This window comes from Colossoma macropomum, unplaced genomic scaffold, assembly GCF_904425465.1.
Source record: "Colossoma macropomum unplaced genomic scaffold, Colossoma_macropomum, whole genome shotgun sequence".
Classification (NCBI taxonomy): domain Eukaryota; kingdom Metazoa; phylum Chordata; class Actinopteri; order Characiformes; family Serrasalmidae; genus Colossoma; species Colossoma macropomum.
Window position 1 is genome coordinate 33986560 of NW_023494802.1, and position 25741 is coordinate 34012300.

The following is a 25741-nucleotide window of genomic DNA, read 5'->3' on the forward strand; positions in this document are numbered from 1 at the left end:
TAAAACAAATCATTTTAATTCCATTGAAACAAAAAGCAGAACCTTCTTGCAGTAGTTAAAAATAAATCACTTTAATTTTATTTTCTTTCTTAATAAAATACAAAAACAAACATTACTGCAGTTAACAAACAAATAATCAGTGTCTTCATCTGCTTCTTTTTTATTATTATTATTATTTTCTAATGTTCCTTTTTTGGCTGGCCTTTTTTACTTAGACTTTTTTATTGACTGAATCATCTCCTGCATGGATGGTTGTCCAGCAGGTTTGTACTGCTTCTCTCGATTTCTCCTCTGGCCTTCTTTTCGTCACCTGTAAAACAATCAAGAATGTGTATTTTACAGAATCTCTTTTGTTTATTTATTTATTTCATAAGTAAGTACATTTTTAAAAGGCTTCACTGTACAGAATGTTTATTTAACTGTCTTTTCCTTTCTTCCTCCTATTATATTCATCTGCATGAATGCTGTCTCTGTGTCTCCTTGTTCTTTCTTTACTGTTTAAACTTCAGTGAACTTTTCTATATAAAGTAGTAACTGCTATGCACACATGACTGGCAGTATACATAATATATCTTCACTGTCCAAAGAAAAACATGTATCTCCAAGACAGTAACTGAACAGGAGGAGGCAGAAACATTCTTGACTTTAAATGTGAGTTGAAGTGAATAGGTTTTATTGTAAGTGGTTTTGGAGCATTTCTGTTGGTCCATTCATCATGAAACTTTCATGCAAGATAAAGAGCAGCTGCTGCGTTCAAATGAAGAAAAAAAAAATCAATAAAAAGATTTTGTACAGCGATGATGTACAAAATTATTACAAATAAAACAGCTCTTTAACATGTCTACATCGATGAATAAGTATAATGATTTTTTTAATTGATGAGCTTTATAACACTTTATACTGTGGGACCATTTTGTGGTTATAAAGTTAATAATGAGCATTTGACCACCAGGGGGTATTCCACAAAGCAGGATTTCTCAGTTTGTCAGACAACTTAAGTCCAAAGTTAAGCCTGTACAATAGGAATGTCCCTCAGCTCTTTTCCTATTGTACAGGCTTAACTTTGGACTTAAGTTATCTAGCTAAACTGAGAAATCCTGGTTTGTGGGCTACCCCCCAGGTCAATTGTTGTAATTAGTAGTTCTTTTTAAATATATTCAAAACATAGATAAAACCTTTAATATTATCAAAATAACTGTTTCTTACAGCAGGAGAGCAAAAACCATCAAACTAAAACCCAACAAGCTGAAACTAAAAAAGAAAAAGGTTAAAACAACAACAACGAAAAACAGCAGCTTACAGTCTTTTTAAGATTGCTCTGGTGTTTATCTGGTATTTACATTATAAATATTTAATCATGTTTAGCAAACAATGTTTACATTACTATTTTGATGCACAATAAATACCAAACTTTTTAAACTACGTACAGTTGCCGACCTGAATTTGGTTCCTGTCATCTTTTAATTTTGACCATAAAATGTGTGGAAAACAGAAAAAGCATTTTCTTTGTAAAATATCAAAATACCAACAAAAATATTACTTCCATGATAGACACCAGTATATGTACATCAGATGTTTGTAAAGCATATTTTAACATGTGGAATCAATGCATCAGTCAGACTTTATTATTATACACCTGTTAAAGAAGTGTAAGCTAATGACTGAAACGAGTTGACAGGATAACAGCTTTCACCATTTACAATCATTTCAATCTTGTTAGTGATTTTTGTCAATAAGTGATGAGTTAAAGGGGAACTCCACTGATTTTTCAAAATATCTACATAATTAAATGGTTAACGTGAACAAAATCATTCAGAGTGGTTTGGTTTGAAATGCTCTGTTCTAGATAAACTTTAGAATTGTTCACTGTGGTGGTGATAGGAACCAGACGTCCACCTCTAAAAGATCCCTCACAGAAAGTTATTACGTGAAATGGTTATAAATACACTGCCTGATGCTTGTTGAGGTACAGTTTTGTGATAGGTTTGCAAAAAGATTTTGGCCTAAAAGGTATGTTTTATTAGTCATTCATGGTGGAGAGGTACATGCTGGGCATTGTGAGGCAGAGTAGTCCCCGAGGACTGTGCCGATGAATTTTGCAAACATTCTGTAACTGTAATTCTGTACAAAACAAACTTCTAGTGAACAAGAGAGTCATGATAATTTGTGCTTTAGCGAAATGGGAAGCAAATTCCATATTTACTGTTTGCTTTGTCCAAGTAAATGAAAGACAATAAAACAATTCCTTTGGAAAAGTTAAATATAATATCACATTTTTCAGTGTTTAGTGTGTCCACGCTTTGACTTTATTACAGTTTCCATTCTTTTCAGGAGACTTTCTTTCAAAGAAATCTGCAGGGATGTTTTTTCACACCTTCAAAGTTCAGTTTTAGAAGTTGTTTTTGCATTTTCTGCTTCTCACAATCCAAATAACCCAAACACACATAATAATATTGAGGTCTGGACTTTTTCTGAGAACACCAGCAGCTTATTTGATTCACAAAATTTCTTCTTTCATGTCTATGTCCTTTTCTCAGTAAGAGCTTCTTGACAGCTACACATCCTTTCAGACCCACAGTATTGAGTTTCTTCTCACAGTGGAAGGATGGACAGAAACACCTGTGTATTTTTTCAGACCTGAAGTAAGAGTGGAGCTTCATTTTCTTCCCTCTCTCAAAGCTTCAGACCTGGTCTAGGTCTTGCATGTTTGTTAGGGGTCCCACTCTCTGGATGTCTGCAAAGAAACTCCAATTTTGGTAATTCATTTATTCTCCTTTGATTTTCCCATTCCTAATGCAAATGGATTATATTATATCTAATTACCCAGTAATACTAGTAGTACCCAGTAGTACTTAGTGGCCACTTTGACTGGTTATTAAATTAATGAAGTGTGTGACTTTTGCACTATAATGCATGTATTATGTTTCATAACACATAGATCCAGAATAGATTTGGTGATTTAAAAATCACCATACACACTCAAGAAGGTTCTTCAAGGGTTCTTCAGTTAAGAAAATGATTCTATATTTAACTATGTACAACACATTCTCCATCAGTCTGAAGAATCATTTCACCAGGCAAAGAACCCTTTAAGCATTCAGGGTTGAAGACCCATCTTTTTTAAGAGTGGAGGATTTTCTTTATATAAGAGTATACTCTTTTATCTAAATGTTTTAAATGTTTTTTTGTTTGTTTTGTTTGTTTTGTTTACACTGACACTGAACATAGAGGCACCACACATACTCTTACGATAAATTACGTGAAACTTAAGAAGTTAATTAGTTTGTTGGTTCCAGTTCACATCCTGGCCCCAAACTCTGGTACAATGATGTAAGCTTCCAGTTTTCTGCTTTGGTTACATTAGAATGATGATGACGATGATGATGATGATGACGATGATGATGATGATTATTATTATTATTATTATTATTATTATGGTTATTATTATTATGGTTATTATTATTATTATTATAACTACTACTGCTATCATGGCTACAAATACTACCAAAATTGAGGTTTAGCTTGAATAGAAATAGCTAAGATTTTCATGTCCTGCTTTAAATCCCAGGTGTTGTAAAGTGGCTGATTCAGAGAGGGTTAGACCACAGCTCTACCGCAATCACCACATATTAACAAACTACACTTCCCTGTCACCACTCAACTCTCCATCTCGACCTTGAGGGCAATGGCTGACGTTTATTTTGTGACTCGAACTGTAAACAAGTGGCTCTTGGTTGTTTGTAACAGCCCTTTTCTTTCTTTAAGATTTCAGATTATTTTTCCTCAGATGAGTCAGTATATCTTTAAAAGTGCACCAATACTAACTTGCTATAGCACTGTTATTCTTTTTCACAGAGTGTAAATATTACTATCTAAATGTGATGATGACTGTTCATATCAATGAGTGCTTACTAAGCATTGTATTATATGTGGCACCTGCTAATACAGATCACGCATCACTGTACACTGTTAGAAATAAAGGTATTGTGCATGTACATTTTTCTTTAAGCAAGATAAAAACAATGTAAATGTACCCTCAAAGGTACACCTACCTTAAATAGGTTTTTCCCAGGTGAAAAGTACATATTTGTACCTGTTCATGGCATAGTGTTTTAAATCAAAACAATAAAATAAAAAGCCTGGAGACGAGAGGGTGTGTGGAATAAAATATAATTTCAATGGATTATTGTACAGTTATTTTCCCTGACTAATAATGAAGGCACCAAAAATGGATCTTTGGAACAAAAAGAACCACTTTTGGTTCCCTGAAGGTGTTTTCATCTTGTAAATGATAAATGAGCTGTGTGAATGAAGAACCTTTTCAGTGTTTAACAAAGGGAAAGGTTCTAAATGTTTTTTTTTCCTCGAAACCCACATCCAAGTCAAGAACCATTTAGAAATCTTTATCTTCAAGAGTGCAGCTGGCAACTGTACACACTTAAAAAGATGGTTCTTCAAGGGCTCTGTAGTGAAGGCAGTACTTCTTTTCAGAACCAGGAGTTCTATATAGAACCATTGTCTGCTTAAATGGTTATTTGCCTGCTGCATTCTTTGATGTGTTGTATATGGTTCTATAGAGAACTCTTTTGAAAATGGTTCTATAAAGCACCAAAATGGTTCTCCTGCTGTTGCAAGCTTGACATCATAACAGCAGAACCCTTTTGTGTGCTGTATAGAACCGTATGCAACACATACATTACCATTTCACCATGCAAAAACCATTTGAACATGAAATGGTTCTATACATATACATAATGGTTCTAAACCCATGGTTCAATAGAGAACTCTTGAAGAACTCTCTTTTTTAAGTATGCACATGAACATTGCTTATTACCACTGACCTCCAGCACCACCAGATACTCCGAAAAGTGAACGCTTTTCTAAGATCATTGACCAAGTCAGCTATAAAGTCAACTTAAGGAATTTAGACCACTAAATTGGGAAAAGTAATGGAAGAATGGAATTCTTTTTTGGAAAATGTGAAAAAAGTGATTCATTCCAGGTCACACATGTTTTGCAAGCTCGGACCAAAACCTTGGGATCCAAATTCTGAGCAAAATACAAGCAGAGCAACAGGAAATAGATCATCTTCTGAAACTCCACAACCTTATACTTAAAATATTAATACGAAAAATATAATTGCTTGAAAACATTCCAACTTCAAGCCGTTTTTGCAAATATGCAACAAACATTTTGGAATTTTGGTGGCTCTCTGGCTCTCTGGCTCTCTGATAGCCACACAATTGGAGCACATATTCTCATTGTCTTGTCCGGCTCTGAGAGAACCTGAATTACTTCAGTCAACAGCCATGTAAACTCCCATCAAGCATTTAATATCTCGCTCATGCAAATTATTTTACAACTCCTGCCTGCGTTAATTACACAATTAAAGGCAGCATTAATTAAGAGCCCCGCGTGCCGCGTCCTTTTGATAAAGAGGAATTTCGAATCAGAAACGCCACACTTCTGCAGGGATCTCCATAAAACTCCACGCAGGATGAAATGTTACAAAATGAGGCTTTTCATCGCCCCATAACGGCTCTGGATATGTTCATAAAAAAGCTGCAATTTCAAATTACATTTGGTTTGTATTTATTTTGCCTTTATAGGGGGATTGAGGGACGGAGAAAAACAACTTTTATCCAAGCAAGAATGGGTCTTTAAACACTCCAATTAAACGAGTAAAAGGCAGTCGGAGGACTTGAGGCACACACATTAAGCGTAGTTAAAATGTTTAGCTGAAGCTCGGAGTGGAACGCCTTTATCTGATGACCGTTCCATCCCTCCGAGTAGGTTCACACTGACTGGTGGCACGATAGCTTCTCTCGCCCGTGCGCTGTGTCCAGCACCACGTGCTCTCTTATTTTCCATTGGCACATCGTGGAATATTTGCTTCTATTGTGTTCTTGCACGTTAACGAGCTTTGAGCTCATCTTGAGCGATTGATGCGCCGTCAAACCGTCATACCTAACTTCTGAATTCACTTTGGGGTCTTGGTGTAGAACTTTAAAACATCAGCAAAAATCAGGCGTTAACGAAAATATGGCTATTAAGGTCCAAATAAACGACCATTCGTTACCAGAGCGATTATACTGGCTCGCGTGTGTTTGATTGACTCAGTGGTTCCATGTGATTTTCATTCTTCTGCATACGATCACGCTTCTAACCATTTCTTGAGTGGGGGGCGGTTGGGGGGTATTTTTCCCGGTATTTCATGGTATTTCACTCTGTTCTGTTGGTTCAGTATCTAGGCTACATTGCTGTTGATTGTAAATCATAATTATTAGGTGTAAAATCGAAATTTAACGTTTTATTTTATTAATTTTTTTTTTCGTTCATTAAGGTACACTGTTAGAAATGAAGGTGCTGTGCAGGTACATTTTTCGTTCGTCAAGGTACAAACAATGTAAATAATCCCTCAGAGGTACAACAGTAGTTTTAGGGTCAAATTGTGAGCTATAAAATAAAAGTCTGGAGACGATACGGGGTGTGTGGAGTCAATACAATTTAGAAAATATAATTTCAACGGATTATGGTACAATTATGTTCCCTGACTAAAAGTACCGAGATGTACCCTTGAGGGTTCCACCCCAGTGACAAGAAGGGTACTGTCCCAGTGACAGTTGGGTCCTTTATTTCTGAGTGTGTACTTTTTCCATAGGTCCCATTTTAACTTATTACTTTTTTTGGGTTGGGGGTGGGGGTATGTCATGGTATTTCATGGTATTTCCTTCTTTTCTGTTGGTTCAGTATCTACACTTTATTGATATTGATTGTACATCATAATTATTAGGTATAAAATCGAAATTTAGCACTTTATTTTAGACCAAAAAGGTACAATTTTCCTTCATCAAGGTACAAACAAAGTCCAAAACTTTAGTAATTTTTTTAGGGCAAAATTCTGTACATATTTGGACACATTTGTACTTTTTCAGAAACTAATGTTTAAAAACCGAGCAGCAAAAGAAAAGTCTGGAGACAAGACAGAACATGTGGAATCAACACAACTTTAAAATGTATAATTTCAATGGAATATGGCAAAATTATGATCCCTAACTAAAGATACTGAAGATGCACCCTCAAGGTTACCACCCCATTGACAAGAGGGGCACAAGAGTGTAAAGTTAAATTAGTTGACTTTGCTTAAACAGTAATGCTAACCTACTGGAAGAAAATAAGTAAAGTTACTTAACAGGTTCAAACTTGAATAACTTTATATATTCTTATTTCTTATTTTCAGTGAGCCACACTTCTGCAGAAAGTAAGGTCAACTCAAACAGCCCAGTGATTATAAATGATGTCCAGCACTGCTCTATATTTTCAAATTCTGCTTAATCTTGAATTAGTTAAATTACCTTGAATCAAACACTCTACCTTGTGTAATGTATTGGCGTCAATTAGAACGACTTCATTATAGTAAATTGACTGTTTCCTACAATAATGAGTTAACAGCTTAGACATTTCTGAGAACTCTAATAGCTTCAGTCATGTTTGCATTCATGGTGGTTAACCTGAACCTGTTGACAACAACAAAACCATGTAAAAATGCAGCCAAACGTCGTACCAATTAACACCAATGTATGCTATGACATAGTAACATTTTGCAAAGAGAATAGTTAATAGCTAATTAATAGAAACGAACAAACTGCTAAGAATGCTGGGAAGCTTTTTGGGCAAGTAATAGTATGTGTTATTAGACTTGTATAAGTAATTAAATGACGTTTTACAGTATAGATGCTTAATGCACTAAGACGCTCCATTGCAACTCTACAGAATTTTTTTTCAATTATTTACTGCCACTGAAGTTGCTCCTTTTGATTTCTACCTCAGCCAGAATTTCACTCCATACTGTGGTTTTAGCTACTCCACCCACTTCTAGTAGTAGATGATGTGGAAATATAACTGCTTGCTATATAACACGCGTGTAGACTACATTAATAGGATAGTCATATTACCATAATAAAGAGATTTATAACTCTTTAATAGTACACATAAATAGTCCAGTAGTTAAATAATACTACCACACGTTTCCAAACTAAAGAACAACAGTACTAGGGAGTGTTATAGCAAATTATAATAGCATATATGAAAATTACAGGAAGTGAACCAAAGACGAGGCACATTTTCCTCAAACATTTTTCTTTGTTGCCTCGTTTATCGCTGAGGAATATTAGGTTTCTGAACTGGAACTTCCATCTTCTACCAGCCCATGCGCACTGAAGCTCGATGTAAGTTCAAGTGCAGGGACGAAAAGGGAAACTCTGCACTTTATTGAGATATGTTTTTACAGGTCTCTATTATTTGAAAATGCTGCTCATAAAACGAGCAAATGGGGAACACTTAAACGCAACAGTATGAATAATAAAATGCTGTAAAAATGAAAAGGCGCACAGTGTTTTAAGGTTGGGGTGAGGAAATTGTTTGTAGCGCTGCTGGACTTATTGCTCCAAAATGCAGAACGCAGAGGCGAAAAAAGGCTGGATGTCGTCTGGATCAGGACAGAGCTGGGATGAGAAGTGAATTAGAATGGACAATATACTATATGGATAGGGTCTGATATCACGATGGTAGGCCTGCATCATATTACCGTACTACGCGCTCTTGATCGCAGATGGAGATATGCTTGTTTGCTATAGATAGTTTAGTTTTCCAAATAACGTTAATCTTAATCTTGATCTTGATTTTGATGTTGATCCTTTTCGACTTTTAATATTTAATTGCTCTCAAAATTGTGTTCTACCCAACCGTGATTATTAATGAATAAGGCACTTCAAAAGCGTCACATAGAGCTGGATAGAGTTATTCAAGGCAAATATTATTTCCTTTCCATGTATGACAGATCTGAGGGCTTGCAGCGAATTTTCTATGTGTGATTTACTTTGTAAGAGGTTAAAGGGTCCTCCAGCGTCTCCTCACCCTGCTTGTCTGGGGGAGAGGACTTTGAACTTGAACTCTAGCTCTCATGCTTGTCTAGCTAATGCTAGTGGCTTTCACTCATATAGCTCTTCTCTATAGCTTCTTTTCATGCATTATTCTTATGTGCATGCCCCGAAATCGATGAGGTATGTTATTTCTTTCAGTAAATTGGCCAAAAGTTTGCAGTTGTTGTATTGCTTTTTTTCAAAAATCACATGTAGAAGCGTAGCTTAGCGCGTATTTGGATACACTGTGCCGTCCATTTAGTACAAAGAGCGGAAACGAGCCTGTGCTTTCAGTTTTGTAGGTTATCTCTTTATTCCTTTTGAGCTATGAACAGTTCTTAATAAGCCTGGAAAGTCATGTATTTCAGGAGTATAAGTTGGATTAGCCAAGCCAGCTAACGCTTTTTTTTTAGATCTGCTGTTAAGTTAAAACTGATTGATTCTTGTATTTGATTGATTCTTGTGTTAATATTGGATAAATAGCATTAAGGCGCCAAAACCTTATGAACTTATTCATTTCCATTCAATCAGTCTGTCTACATGGACTTTGTTACCTCAAAACAATGTTCAACTGCATTTCAGTGCAATTTATTTGAGTTTCATTGGAGTTGAATTCTCTTAAATGCACTTTCATTCATTTTTGTTCATGTCATGCAAAAAGGTTGCAACAACACAATGAATGTATTTAATGTCGGGATATTTTCAGTTTGTAAGTCCATCAACGCTGTTGGTTCATTTTGTGAGTGATCAGGCTGGCGTGCATAACGCAGTTGATATTGATAATTCGTTAATAAAGCGAATTTCTTGTTCAAATTCGATTACCAAAGGTTGTCCCATTCGTCGTAACAATGGATATCCGCTTTACAAATGAAGCCTAAAGCATGTTATATATGGTAACTATAACCTCTTAAGCTAATCATTTTAAACAGGATGGCAACATTTAAGTCTTTTTGCGTCCTTGTTTGACAAAAACGCAATTTGACCAAACTTAATGAGTGAAAAAATCGAAGCTAATGTCCACCCTCCTATTTCCCGTCTAAGACCTTGACCTTGACCAAGACACAAGTTTTTGCCGCGAAAGTCAGATCTAGCCAATGAGACGCATTGGATTACTTTATTTTAAAATTTGAAAGAATAGTAAGTACATCGTCTAATTTAACCACCATCAGACTCTGCTATATTTTCACGAAAGCGTTCCGAAATAGCGATTTCTACAACGAATTAACATTGACAAAAAATGTAACAATAAATAAATAAATGAAGGCGCGTGCATGAGTGTCTATAGTTCTTGTCAACGAATCTCTTACATTTTTCTGATATCTGTGAACGATTCAGCAAAACAAACAGTCAGAAGCGTCATTTGACGACATATTTTGGATGAAGATTTGCCACTAAAATACGCATGTTATTAATCCTTGTTGCACTTTCGAATGTAATAATTTAATAACTAAGTCAAAACTTCCTGCAGTGTGAAAACATTCCCTGCAAAACACCACACACATGTTAAAACAGGTATGAATGTAATTTCATTACATTTCATAATTTCTATTTGTAGAATGCGTTTTGGATTGCTCATTGTTGAGGCTCGCGCCTGGAGAGCAGGTGAAATTTTCCAGTAGCTGCCTCGTGGGTTATATGCAGCCTATCAAGATTGCAAAAAATGCTTCGTAGTTATATGATGAATTCTTGGCATATCAGGAGCCCTAATGGGCGCCACATGGCACTACATGACTACGCAATGATTTTGGTTTTGGTCTGATAATCAAATGCAACTTTGACCTTGATTCCGGTGAAAGAGGCTTCACACGATGAATATCGTGCTTTGCGGCTAATAGCGGTTCAACCTCAATCCAAACACCAAAGTTATTTTACTCTGAGCGCCGGTACACCTGCCTGTACTGAGCATAAACACCGAGGACCTTCAGGAACGTTTCGAGGGGAAATGCACGAGCTCATCTGAGCGTACACAGTATATTTCTGTACAGTTAGTTAGGACTTCATGTGCAGTTTAGAGTCTAATCTCAGTTTTTATAAAGCTACCGCTTAGTCAGTGAACTAGCCTATATGTGAAATAATACCGCTTGGTCAGTGAACTAGCCTATATGTGAGATAATACCGCTTGGTCAGTGAACTAGCCTATATGTGAGATAATACCGCTTGGTCAGTGAACTAGCCTATATGTGAGATAATACCGCTTAGTCAGTGAACTAGCCTATATGTGAGATAATACCGCTTGGTCAGTGAACTAGCCTATATGTGAGATAATACCGCTTGGTCAGTGAACCAGCCTGTATGTGAGATAATAGATGTTCTGCTTAGGCTGCTGTGATGTTCTTAACGGAAGAAAAGAGATGGTAAATCAAAAGTATTTAACTGCAGAGGGCGTTCTGTATCCTCTTATCGGGTTAATATTGGAAAAAAAAACAAACAAAATATTCTCACTGTTATATTTAAAACCATTTGATACTGACTAGAATCTTTAAAGGCAAATTCTCACAGCTGGAATCTGCTGGTGTGAATTATGAACCAACTTGCCAAATTAAAAATTACTATTAAATATTATTAAATTATTAAATAACCACCACCGCCACCACCACCAACAACAACAAAAACAACAACAATAATAATAACATTACTACTAGTATACCAATAATAGTAATAATGATTACAATTTTCTTCCTCATATTATTATTGGTGTACTAGTACTAATGTTATTATTATTATTATTATTATTATTATTATTGATATTTACGTGTTATTGTTATTGTATGATTGTGCTGTAATGTTAAATGACTCAGAAATAGTTTTAAGAGACTTTAAGCAGCATTAAGAGCTTAAAGCGTCTTTGTTACTACCACGTGGTAAAGAAGAGTATCATGCAATATCAAGAGACAACCGACTATCTTAGAATAGCACCGAAAAGGCAAGTCAAAAAAGCGATGTGAAATAAGCAAAATGAAATACAAGGGTACCTTGCTGTAAATAGAGTAAAATAAAAAATTCCTATGTCCATAGTATATATAAAAATGAAAAAAGATAAAATGACACAAAATCTCAGAAAACAATATTTGTTTTGTGCTGCAAAACAATCTAGAACAATATATTGCCTCTTTTCTTTTAATTGAGCCACATGTTTGACTCTCGGTAGCGATGGTGCATATAGTTCTGCATTATGAAAATAGTGGTAAAATATTATTCAGCTAAGCTACAAAATCAGCATGTTGTGCTAGTTAGTACACTTTAACGACGCGTAAGTCTTTCAAGAATATCTCGAATTCATTCATCGTCTGTTGATCTTTATTCATTTGTCGTTCCTTCGTTTCATAAAACTGGCTTCGTCAAAAGGGTTAAAAAAATTTGAAGCATGAATACTAAAACCTTAATTCAGCGTAGAATTGAGATCCAGTCCGCAAATGACACCAGTGACACACCTACTACAGTTTGCACTACAGAGGCTACACTGCATGATCTGCATGGGAAAAAAAGGTCATGATTAAATTGTGTCAAAATATATTACACCAACACAGCTGCTTTCTTTAAATTGACTTGTTTTGTTCATGTAACGCATTTCATTCATTTGCGAGCACTTTTGAATCAGGTAAATGATTTAAAAAAAGCACAGTTTGTATTGGTGATCGTGCTTTCAGCCATGTGCACTTGGAGCGAGACCTCAGGCTACGACGTGAAAAGCAGCTGTAGACGGCTTACACTGCCTCTAAGTACTCAAAAAAACAAGCCATTGGGGTTGTTTGGCTGAAAACACGTCTATACTAAACAATTAAAATAAATGAATTACGTTGTCTCAGTACCTGGTTTACATAAAATGAACAAAAATCAAAGTATTTATTTTGATCCAGAGAGAATTCCTTTCCAATAAAACCCAAATAAATTGCTCTGAAATGTTCCAATTTTGTTCAACAGTTAATCTTTATGTTGAGATAAACAGTCCTCAGCTCTATTTGATTCTTCTTGCACTTTCTTCTTCTGAAATCTGCAGTTCAGCCTTCGGAGGCCGACTAGAATGGTTGTTTGTTTGTTTGTTTGTTTATTTTACTGCATTGCTGTTTTAGTGAGAAAATATGCCTGAGAAATCTTTTAATTACGGACACCGAAGTGAGGAGAAAAAGTACAATAGCAGCTCGCCGTCGCAAATCAACGTGTCTAGCCAGAGTAATTGACCGCCTCTTTTAACTTGAACTTGGACTTCCGACTAGACGCGTCTGGAAGTGGGGGAGACGTTTGGCCTGAGACTGGACGCCCACCTAAACGGATCTATAATTATTTTTAATCACTGAATAAGACTAATTCAATCACAAAATAAGAAAAAACGTTTGTAGAGGAAAGTCGATCTGAAAAGCTATGAAGTTACTTGCATTAAATGATTTGCAATCAGTCCACACAGGAGACGTGGCAGGAGAGCCAATAATACGTGGCATGTGAAGAAGACTAACTGGCGCTCATTCAGTCGCTAGTAAGCTAAGCTCGAATGCTCTGTTTAATAAATGTTCAGTAATGTTTTAATAGAGTATGAAGTCCTCAACATCTCCAATGGGCTTTTTTACTATGAGTCATTTATGCTTTATTTTGTTGGCAACTCTTAGCTATATGACAAAAATACTGTAGCATTTATTATAAACAAAAACTAACACAGTTTAATTACGTCTTTGATTAAATAATAACTAATTAGAGAAATGATCTGGGAGAAAGAAAGAAGCGCTCGTGGCCTCCTTGTTGTGTGGAGCTTAAGCACTTATTGAACTCTCTCCCTTCACCCTGCAGGCTGTGCAGCATGGCAGCCCCCAGTCTCACCGCCGCAGAGCTCGATTTGGCCAACACGCGACGCATTTGTGGTCCAGCGCTGTCCTGCACGCGTTTTTAGAATGTGTTTGTCAGTGTATTTCACCAAGTGTAAGAAATGTGCTAATCAAATCCAAATCTTTACCTTTTTCACGCAGTAACGTGTGTATGTTCATTAAACCTCTCTCATTCACTCTCTTTCTCCCTCTCTCTTTCTCCACTGCGGTACCGCATAACGTCTTCATACGCGTTTAGAATTATTGACGGGGTGTAAATTCATCTGAGTTACATATAAGAGCTCGTTCCCACCCCCCCAACACCCCCAACAACCCCCCCCCCACCCCCACCCACTGCACCACAGACTCCTTCCCCTCCCTCTGCAGGATTGTGCGTGCACAGGCAAAAAAGGTGTGGCCCCTGTGCGCCAAGAGCGCATTACATAGATCTGTTTAATGTTGCAAGGACTGCCAGTGTAGCATGGACTCTACACTTTTTACAAAGGTGCCCAAAAGGGTTCTTTGGTGGGATGGCGTGGCTCGCCATTAGCTTCCATTACCCGGTCGCTAGCCCTCCTGAGGTCCACAATCGCAATCAAAGTCAAAGAAACAGTCTGTATCATAAGCAGAAACAAGCAAAACTCCAAAATAAGTCAAATACTCAACAAATGAAAGAGTAAACAATAACAACCTACACTGAACCTAAACCTACCTAAACAAAAATGTCCCAAAAAGCAACAACAAATTCAAAAACAACAATACTACAACAACATCTATATAAGGTTCATCAAATTTTGTTTTAGTGAATTTTTAAAAGTAAATCTACTTATGATCTTTCTGATTTTACTGGGGAGCGTGTTTCACGCCGAAGAAATCCAATAAAGAGCACTCTTCGTACAATTTGGCACTACCAACTGACCAGTACTCACTATATAACCACTGTTATACAGAACCACTGTTGGTTCCATAAAGAACCCAGGGATGGTATGTAAATGAGATGTGCGACTGTGAAGAATATTTTTAAAAAGTTTAATAAACTCCACTTAATGTAAAGGATCTATGTTTATTAACCGACCTTCCTGGAAGCGTACATTCAAGTGAAGAATCATTCAGGAACCCGTGTTTTAAATGCTGTTTCGTTTGGAGTCAAGTCTATTTGTGCTGTAGACGCATGGCTGCTTAGGATACACTTAGATGGTTAAGGTGTCAGCATTGGAGAGACTGTGGTTTCTAATGAGATCTGTTGTTATGAAGAAGGTTCTTTGTAAAGATCAGTTTCCAATTTTTTTTTAATTACCAATTTTTCAACATTTCTGCAAAATTAAATCCTTGGTCATTCAGAGTGGTTTGACTTGAAGTGGTTCACTGTAGAGAAACTCACCGAGCTGGATTTCTTTACAGTGCTGGTGATAGGGTCCAGGTGTTGCAATGTTTACAACGCAAATACCGCCATTTTTGCACCCAAATGACCAGTGAATCTACATGTCGTCTCAGATTTTAAAGATACAATTGTGAAATAAAAATTTTAAAAATAATTTTCGTCACGGACTATGTTGCCTCACAATGTCCCTCTTCACCATAAATAATGTTTTTTTAAAAATGCTTTATTCATATATATTTATCCTAAAATGATGTTTCATGCGTGGTCGTATTCATAACCATTTAATGCATTTACTATCTTTGAGAGAGCTTTTGGAGGTGGATGTCTGGTTCCTGTCGCCACCACTGTGAACAGTTTTGACTCGGTTTCTCTAGAACAGAGCATTTCACATCAAAACACTCTGAATGACTGTTCACCTCTTGGTCAAAATTGGTGGAATTCCTCAACGTTTCTTTCAGCATCAACAAATGGAAGATATAAGTAGCAATATCATCGCTGGTGTGTTATTCTATGATGTAAAGACGCTTTAAGCAATACGTCCCTCTGAATCACATTAGGCTGAGAACATATGCATAGATCATAAACTACATCTGGCAAGGTATGTAAAATGTTTCGTAATATGTCCAGAACAGGATTTTAAGGGAAAACAAATCTTGTGGTTACCAAATGAGACTAGCGTGGAGACCAGTCTGCGGGGCGATCACTAAGTGTAACTGGTCGAACATGTAATGCCAGTGTGTATAATACATTTGCGTTCACGTATGTGGAGAGTGGACACACACAACCCCACACACGCTCTGTGCGCGGAGGAAACCGACACCAAGGCCAGGTTTTAATAGGGCTGAGTCTGGGGAGCTTTAACCAGGGCGGCCATCGATTTTTCAGTTTCTCCATGACAACCGAGGCGCACAGCTCCAACAATTCCTCTTCCCAAATCTTTCAATGGCAAGGTCTCTATGTTGACGAACACGTTTGAAAATCTGCGGCCACATCATGCAAGTGAATTTCACTGCTATTCATCCGTTTTTCCCATAGCGTGCAAAAATACTTAGAGGCAATGCAATCTGCAATAACTGCGTGCATGTGCGTTTTCATTGGAAGCTGGCGACATGCGTGATGCCTGTCTGTCTGTCACTATGATCGACAGGCTGCGCTGTGTATGATTAGCCCGCTTTCTGCAGTCCTGCTCCCCAAAACGGGAACACGTAGCTAGCGACAGTCTGGTTTACATTGCGTATAATTTATACAAAATAACAGACAGAGCATGGAATACACGGCAAATACTTTTCCATAAATATAATCTCGCTTTCAAAGAACCCTCAAAGGTCTGAGCTCTTCTACATACATGTAGAATGAAAGAGTGAAATGCTTAGCAGTACTTTCTCGTTACAAGAACGATGATGAAATGCTTGTTCAAACGTGAAGCCAAACTTGGGTTACCATGGAGCTGAAACGTGGAATGAAAATATGATCAAATGAGAAGGGCAGAAGAAAACCATTATGCATCACTAGCGGGTATTTTTTAAAAGGCCCTTTGTTCATTTAGGCTTCAGTTGATAACTGGCCAAACCAAAACGGATGTCAATATAGCATTTTTTCAGAGTTATGTTTTGTTCCATTTGTGCTTCATTTTGGCAAATTTTTTAACAGATCGAATAAAAAAAATGGAAAACAAACACTTTATTGTTCATACACCAATCAATGGTTTATTTTGCCTTAGATTAACTGTACAACCCACCAGTTCCATTACCAGTTCGCCACTGCAGCAGTATGCAGTTAATACTTAATAAAATACTTAACATTTAATATTTCATCTGCAGCTGTGGAAAAATATCAAGCGCTCTAAACAAACATTCCATCAGTAAAGGTTACAAACAGACTGTTTGGAAATGCTGCAAGGTCACAAAGTATACGCAGATGCCTTCACCTACCAACCAAACCGCCAACTAAAAAGCTTTGCTTCTACATTTTAATGTCACATTTAGCAACTGTTTCTGCAAGACTGACATTTCATTGGCTGAAATATATCAGTGTGTACTGCTGAACTGATCACTCTGCTGACAGTTTTAAATTGTGCAAACTATGACTTTAGCTTCTTCTTTTGACAGAAGCTTACATAGAGTTATTTGTAATGGAGAAACTGAGAAATGCAGACAGGAAGAAGCACGCACGCGCACGCACGCACACACAACAGACAGAGAGAGAGGGAGAGAGACAGAGACAGAGAGAGACTGCAGTATTGCAGCAATGCTTTGTGTGTTAAGACTCAGTGAAACTTATACCACTCATACTTTGCTGTTGTTATTCTGATCGTGGCCGTCAGAATGACTGTAAACATGGCAGTACAAGGCCGTCAATAGTTTTCTAAACAACAATAACAGAAAAAGTGACGCCTGAAGTCCATTAACTATTCAATATAAGACAGTTCAGCCTTTTTTTCACATTTTCTCTGCTACTGTCTAGAAAACCATTCAATTCAGCAGCATTCAGAGCATTCACTACCAGTCTTATAATGGCATGTACTGTACGTAACACTTAGTTTCTATGATAGTGGAGGGGATACAAAGAGAGTCCCCCAACTGCGAATTCTGTAGGCATTAAGTCCCTCATTTATATTTCTCACACTATGTTAAATATCTGTTAATAATTGATATATATAGGCAGATATATATATACATATATATATATATATATATATATATATATATATATATTATATATATATATATATATATATATATATATATATATATATATACAGATACAATTACATTTCGTTGTTAAAGAATAGCTCTCAATTAAATCCCCATTTCAAAACATTGGCTTATAATAGCATACGTGGATTTTTTGGACCATAATTAGAAATATTTAAGCATCGATCAAACCTGTAATCATTTAAATCAATGTCTTCCAGACTTCTAGCCTGCAAATGTTTTATTTTTTTTGCAGAAGGCAAACTGCTTATTATTGAAGATAACATCCGCATTGCCATTGTTAAATCTGACTACGTATAATATATGTGTGCATGCTCATTTTCGTTTAGTTCAGGTTGTAGAGCATTCAATAATTTTTTGCTATAGCAAAGCAATAAGGACTGTGGGTCGAGTACCTACTTGCAAAATTCCCAGTAAAATGTGCGTCAACTTTGATGAATTAAATGAATTGCAAAAGGGGTATTAAAATTTTTTTTTGCTATAACAGTATTAGAATACCAAATAGCCAATTCAAACTCGATTGGGAACAAATAACATTTCCTCCTGCGTCAGTATGAATTCCAATGGGTAAAAAAAAATACACCACTACAAATCTGCAGTTTTGTCCCTGGTTGGTTCCTCACTTATTCCTCTTTTTTTGTCGAACTATGACCATGCTTATGAAATATCAAGATTTATTTTTCATTTTGGCACTTATTGACATGTATAATCATCAAAAAGGACGTCAACATCACCAATAGGTAGTCAAAAATGTGCACCGACCACTGCTTTGAAGAACAGAACAGAGTTTATTTTGATCCAGATAAACAGACTAGACCTAACTGAAGTGGGTTCGTCTAAGCATTTCATTAAACCCAGATTAACAAACTCAGTTTAGATTAACACGGATCTTTTACAGATTAAAAAATGTCGCCTTTGCGGAGTTAGGCAGCAGATTAGCCGGTGTTGTTTGTCGTGTTTGTCTTTCTGCGCACCTTTAACACTTGTCATGTTCTATTAGAGCCAGGATTATTCAGGATCCACAGCATTGCAATATCTGACCCCCTTTTCCTTACCGACGTTCTAACTCACAGCCTTTCAGTTGCGCCGAAGTTTTCATGCAGCCGAGTGTGAAGTTCATTCTTGTCTGTCTAGACTCTGATTACGACCCTGTGTGTCTGCGCTTTTTTACCTTGACCTTGGACTTCCGTGCAGCTGCCATTTGGAAGAGCCGTCCGCATTCGTCCGTCCAGAGCTGGATTAGTTTGCTGCAACAAATGCAATTACTTCATATCCGTTGCATTTTTGGTGGAAGCATGCAATGCATGACAAAAGCGAAACACCGGATGCTAGTGTAGCTTATACCATTGCTATAGCATATAAACTGTAGTGAAGTGCGCTAGGTTGTACAGCTGAGGTAGTTTCCAACGACTAGAAAGTCTGCAATAGGTATGCTTTTGCTTGTGAGATAACTTCAAGCTACATATTCGCCGGGTTCCACATTGGAAAATGACCCTGTTCCACAAGTTAAGCTCGCACTTCATTTCATGTCCATTCATGTTGCAAATAATCTGCTCAATGACACCACATAGGAATGGCTTGTTTATCTTCAAACCTTTATTTTCAAACCACTGAGCGCTAATATAAATACAAAGAATTGTCCTTTTTGGTTAATATTATATGCAGTAGGCACGCAATTGCTTACAAAGCCCTGTATAACATCTAGCAGAGCCTACAGCAATTGATTCATATTGTAAGTACAGTGATGAAATATAGCAATTGACCATTCAGTTTACATTTCAAAACAATGAAGATACGTCGTGACACGCTACAAAACGCAAAAATGCAATGACTGCAGAATTTAACAATGACCTCAATTTTACCTTTAAATAATTAGTCTTTTTTTAAACGCCCTTACCTGTTCATCCGTCCAGAATGAGCAATCAAGCCAACGAATAAAAAAGAATATATATTCTTCAAGTTATAAGTTATATCGCATTCTCTTATTTTTTAATATATTGGATGGATAGGCGGTATCTATTTTCAACTGGCCAAACGGTTGTTTCCCTTAAAAATATGGCTTGCAGTGGAAATCAGAAATGCATATGGATAAATGCATATTTCCTACTTGAAATTGCATGTAATACAATAAGTGTTAGGAGAGCAGTAGAGCATTACAGTTATATTAAAAATTATAATCATTCACTTACATTGTCTTTCAGCAACTGTTTCAAGTGGAGTTAAAGTATGACAGGGGAAAAATAGTAATAGCAAAATAATCTCGTATATATTCCAAACGAACAGCAGACTATTCACTCTACTTAGTTTTTGGGGTATAGATCTGGAAGCTCTTGGGCTTGATCGTGTTGGTATATGTTAACACAGATGCTTAAGTTCGATTCTTGTTGCGGGGGAATCAAAATCCCAAAATCAGTGCCTGCTTTCTGCACATGCTTGTCGGCTAAAAGGCGCGCGCTTGTTTTCCTCTAGCCTTCACTCGAGCTCTCCTCGCCTTCCCCTTTAAGAGTCGCTGTCTGGGGCGCGCTCGGCCAATGCGCGCGCGCAGAGCGCCTCAGGAGGAGGCAGTGAAATGCCAGCCAGCGCGCGCTTAAAGGGATTCTTCCACCCGCCCCTCCGCGTCGCTCTCCCCGGTGTCGTTAGCATATCACGTGCCCGCGCTTTAATGAACCGGACGCGCCGAAGGGGTCGTCGTGCGCATGCGCGCGCGCGTAAAACTGTAGTTGGAAAATGAGGCATCGTCTTGGAGTAGTCGACTTTTAAAAAGCATCGGCAGCCCGTGATATGACGACTTCGCTGGTCCTGCATCCACGCTGGGCGGACACCTTGATGTACGTGTACGAAAAAAGCCCGAATGAAAGTAGCCCGAATAAAAGCCAGACCATGGAGGGATTGAGCGGGAATTGCCCTGCCAGCCACTGCAGGGACCTGATCTCGCACCCCGCGCTGGGGCGACACTCGGGCACAATCGCGACCCACCAGGGCTCCGTCTATTCGGATATATCCTCCCCTGACGCGGGGCGACAGTGTCCCGCGCCCCAGACCTCGTCCAGCGCCTCTCTCGGCTACGGCTACCCGTTCGGCAACCCGTACTACGGCTGCAGACTCTCGCACTCGCACAACGTCAACCTGCAGCAGAAGCCGTGCTCGTATCACCCGGCGGAAAAGTACGCCGAGCCCAGCGGCGCCTTGCCCACCGAGGAGCTCTCCAGCAGAGCCAAGGAGTTCACTTTCTACCCCAGCTTCGCCGGCTCGTACCAGGCGGTCCCCGGCTATCTGGACGTGTCCGTGGTGCCCAGCATAAGCGCGCATCCCGAGCCGCGGCACGACGCGCTGATTCCCATGGAGGGTTACCAGCACTGGGCTCTCTCGAACGGCTGGGATGGGCAGGTGTACTGCTCAAAGGAACAAACGCAGTCGTCCCATCTCTGGAAATCTCCTTTTCCAGGTATACTTTCTCTGATTTGTTCTCAGATATGTTCAATGTATAGAAGTTCTTGCTAGACAATTCCCACTTTTCTCAGACACGCGTGATTGCGTAATTGGATTTGAGCTACGGTTGTTTTCTGGTATGAAAATTGCCCTTGTTGGAAATATCTACATTTACATTTTGGGAAGGAAATAAACAGTGTTGATCTGAAACACATGTGAACCGTAGATTGTGGGGAGAACCATTAACTAGATCTACACATAAAACTGTCAAAAGCGTTTGTTTGCATGCTTTCCTAACATTTTGCCCTGATGGCGTTGACTGGGCTGAGTGGTAAATGATCAATCACTGCTGTAGTTTGAGGAAGGCAAAACAATGTTCTCCTTCCATACAACAAAGCAGATGTATAAAATGGTCCATCATTTATATGACGTATTGCTCTACAGAGGTTTGGTCAAATATTAACTAGGATATGATAAAGTCAGAGAACGTCTGCAAATGAAATTAAGCCTTGTAGTCGTGCAGGTCGGGGATGGGTATGGCAACACAGGCTACCTTTACTCCTCCTGTATGATAATATGGCCAGTCCTGTTTGCACTGCGCCTATAAATCGCTGAATCTTTGTCAGTAGTGTCCGAGGAGCGGTGGCCCCGCCATGTGTCATGGACGCTTTGCAGATGCCAGAATCCATTTTTCATTAACTGGCTGATGCAGTGCGTGCAAGTCCGGTTGTTTTTGCTTTTGCGCCTGTGAAAAAAACTACTCCACATGCGCTCAAGCATAGTGGCACACAGAGTTACAGTTCACGTTATTTAATGAAGCTGCACTGATATGTGAACAAATAGAACTGGACTAATTGGGTTTTAATATGGCCTGAAATGTTTGTTGGTGAATTTAAGACGCTGCAGCTCAACGCTGAATACTTGTCGCCACCATTCAGTGTGACGTCTATTGAGAATCCTCACAGAGAGACAGACAGACCGACAGACAGGTCATACACGTTCACGGCGCACGCGCACTTGTAGAGCGCATATGACATCCACAAACACTGCTCAGGCGCAAAAGTCACGCAAAAATAGTGACCAGCTACTATTATTCAGTATTTTCCCTTTCCTGTTCCTATTCAGGAGATGAAGATAAAGATGGGGCTGTTTTCTTTTCTTCTCACATCCCCTCCACCATATTGCGATTATCTCTCCCCACAGTTCCTCCACATCCGCGGGACAATAATATATTGTGAACTAGAGGAAATGCCACCAGCGCATTATCTATCATCTTAATGAGGGAGAAAAGGTGGATGTCAGCTTTAAACTAAAAGTGTTTAGTGCCCGCACTCAAGCAGGCCCATCATGACAGGTGAACTCCATCCTTTACCTTATTTTACCTCAACAATGAGTAAGCCATATTGGAATACAAATAAGAGGGGTTGCTTTTGGGTTGGTTCTCATGAGACACAATTAAGGCGGCCTCCTCTTTAACCGCAATGTGTTTTGCCACTTTAGACTACCTGGAAGATACAGGTGCAATCATTTGCATAAAAGGGTGATGCAAGTGGGTTGTCTTCATTTTCTGGTGTACAGAGCAAACTGGCTTTTACCTGTTCTGGGGTATCGACGGCATATTTAATGCTAACTTCATGGAGAAAGAGCTCATGCTCATTTAAAAATAACCCACTATTCTATTCTATTCTATTCTATTCTATTCTATTCTATCTATGCATTCATTCATTCATTCATTCATTCATTATCATCATTACTGTCTAAGTTATGCTTTTACTTTATATCTATATGAAATACCTGATACCTGTTCTGGGTTATCGACAGCATATTTTATGCTAACTTCATGGAGAAAGAGCTAATTTAAAAATAACCCACCGTCTTCAAATGGGACGCTGTATACTAGCTTCAATAGCTTAACAGCTTGCATACACACACACACACACACACACACACACATATATATATATATATATATATATATGCACATATGCGCACATAATGTTGCACTAGGCAGGTGGTGTCTTGGCTATTCTTTTCCTTTATATCTATATAAAATACCTCATGGAGGAACAGCCAATAAAAAAATAATGTGTATATATATATATATATATATATATATAAATCAAGAATAGGTCATAGGTAGCTATGGTGGCTATTCTTGATACTTTTAGTGTAGTCAAACGCGTATTTGACTACATTAAAACTGTGTTTTTGATCTAGTAAACAATACAGATCTTTTTTCACAAATGTCTCTGCCCAAAATTGAAGAACCTCTCTCCACATTCTGAAATATCTCCCAATTCCTTTGAGTAAACACATTTGGAACTAAATGCCACTTCCTTTGAGTGAAGTTCTCTGAACTTGGGTGCTTTTCATGTGCGATATGTGCGCCAATTATTGGGATTTTTCAAAGCAAAGGCTTTTGATAGTCTATAAAAGGCATTTCTTTGCTGTTTTCTTTGGCAGACGTGGTCCCTTTGCAGCCTGAGGTCAGCAGTTACCGGCGAGGACGCAAGAAGCGGGTTCCCTACACCAAGATCCAGCTGAAGGAGCTGGAGAAGGAGTACGCGGCCAGCAAGTTCATCACCAAAGACAAACGGCGACGCATCTCGGCCACGACCAACCTGTCAGAGCGGCAGGTCACGATCTGGTTCCAGAATCGCAGGGTGAAGGAGAAGAAACTTGTCAGCAAATCCAAGTCGAACAACCACATGCACACTTAACGGAATGCCTGGCTGAATTTTCTTTTGCGTTCTTGACAGTCTGCTATTTACCTCTTCTCAGAAACCATGAATGAAGAACATGCGCCCGAGGCCACGTCCTACCCTCCCCATCTTGCTCCACTTTATTTAATTTAAAACATGCACACGACGACACAGCCGCTCACGCTTAAGCTTTTGGGGACATATGCAATGCCCTGAAACTGTGAAAAAAAATATTGGAAAGTCATTTCAACTAAGCCTTTTTTTTCTATGAATGTACATATATAAATATATAATATTTAAAATGATATCTGAGTTTCGAAGGGACACTTGGGTTACGTGCCATCTTCAAACAGCGAACTGTTCCACGTCTGTTCATTGGTGTGTATACAGCCAGTGCCAATCGCGAGAAGATACACAAGGACTAGCAAAGAAATAACTCAAATGCCGAGATTGAGGCTGAACGAGAACTTGAACAAAACTCGAGCGGTTACAGCAAAACGAACAATGTGGGATCTCTCCGCATTTTGTGGTCGCGGGAGATCTCAGCTTTGCTCCAAATAAGCCTCCGAGGTTTCAAAAGCTAAATGTTTCACTGTGGGATACATTACTTTTTAATGCCGAGGGTAAACCAGGCTGCTAACGTTTAACTGTACAGTGCAATGCCTTTATTATTTAATTCCTATTCTCGCCAATGACAGGGCTGTAAAGTGGAATGTTTCCAGATCATCTGTGTCCCCCCTTTTTAGCAGTGAATTGTATGTCTCTGCCATGCAACTGGAATGATTGTAAGCGATTCAAACATTTAGTATTACACGTTAATGCACAATCTTTCTTGTTTTATATATAGAATTATATATATATCGTCAAGCATCGGGGCTGTTCACACAAACTTGTTAAGTCTGTACCTCTTTTTGTGCAGTATGTGAACTGTATTGTGCTGTTTAATTCCTGAAGTACTGAATGGAGACGTGTTTCTTAAATAAATAATGACAACGGAAATCATCGCATTTACTTCACTACCTATGATTGAGTGCTAATTATCACTGAAGGCAATTCTGTCATCAGTCGAATGAATGGCTCTGATTTAGAATCTGATTGCATAGTATGATTGAGTTTAGCGTTTTTCGCTCAGTGAGCCAAGCTAATATCGAAAACCTATCGAAATTGTTGTTGATCCATGATAACTACTCATTTTGAAGCAATGGTTTCGGTCTGTTTTGCCTGAATATTGAAAAAAAAAAATGCAAAACTAAGAGCGGGCCCTATTGCCATAAAACAATTTCTTTTGGAAGATGGCTATTTTTTGGAAAGTACTATGCGACTGGAAACTGTTTTTGGCATTGACCATATATACAAAACCAAGCACAAAAGAGCATTTCGCTTCAATATAATAATGTATTAAGATTGCTTTCTCATGTCTAGAAGTCATGGGGTCAGCACTGTAGTCAACATGCGGGCACCAGTAGTGCGCGGATGTTTTATATGACCACTGGAAGGCCCGATTTACAATTAAATAAAGTAATAGGTAGAAATAAAAGAAGAATCGCAACAAGAAAAGAGGTTTATTAACATACAAATATTTCATACTCTTTTTTTCCTTTGGTCACATATACGTTATCCGATCTGTTCGCAGATTCCGAGAAGCATCAGAGCGTTAAGATCGCCTTAGAAATAGTTTTAAAGTGGCGAATTCAATACCTGAATGTATCTATCTTTTTTACTCTTTGGGATTCTAGATCCAAATCAAAACTTTTCAACACCATCGGGTCGCGCAAACCGGCTCATCAGAGCTGACCACTGA

General features: G+C 38.2%; 1 protein-coding gene and 1 long non-coding RNA gene across 2 annotated transcripts; one reads left to right on the top strand and one right to left on the bottom strand.

Moving 5' to 3' along the window:
- LOC118822781 lies at positions 1-20108 on the bottom strand. Its single transcript, XR_005008472.1, has 3 exons — positions 19999-20108; positions 18981-19056; positions 1-310 (listed from the first exon to the last, which is right to left on the bottom strand). It is a non-coding gene; the product is annotated as an uncharacterized LOC118822781 (long non-coding RNA).
- Positions 19852-24519, top strand: hoxc13a (homeobox C13a). The gene is made up of 2 exons (XM_036592058.1): positions 19852-21254; positions 23702-24519. The coding sequence occupies exons 1-2, from the start codon at positions 20591-20593 to the stop codon at positions 23956-23958; spliced, it is 921 nt and encodes a 306-aa protein (XP_036447951.1). The 5' UTR covers positions 19852-20590; the 3' UTR covers positions 23959-24519.
- The last annotated feature ends 1222 nt before the right edge of the window (positions 24520-25741 follow it).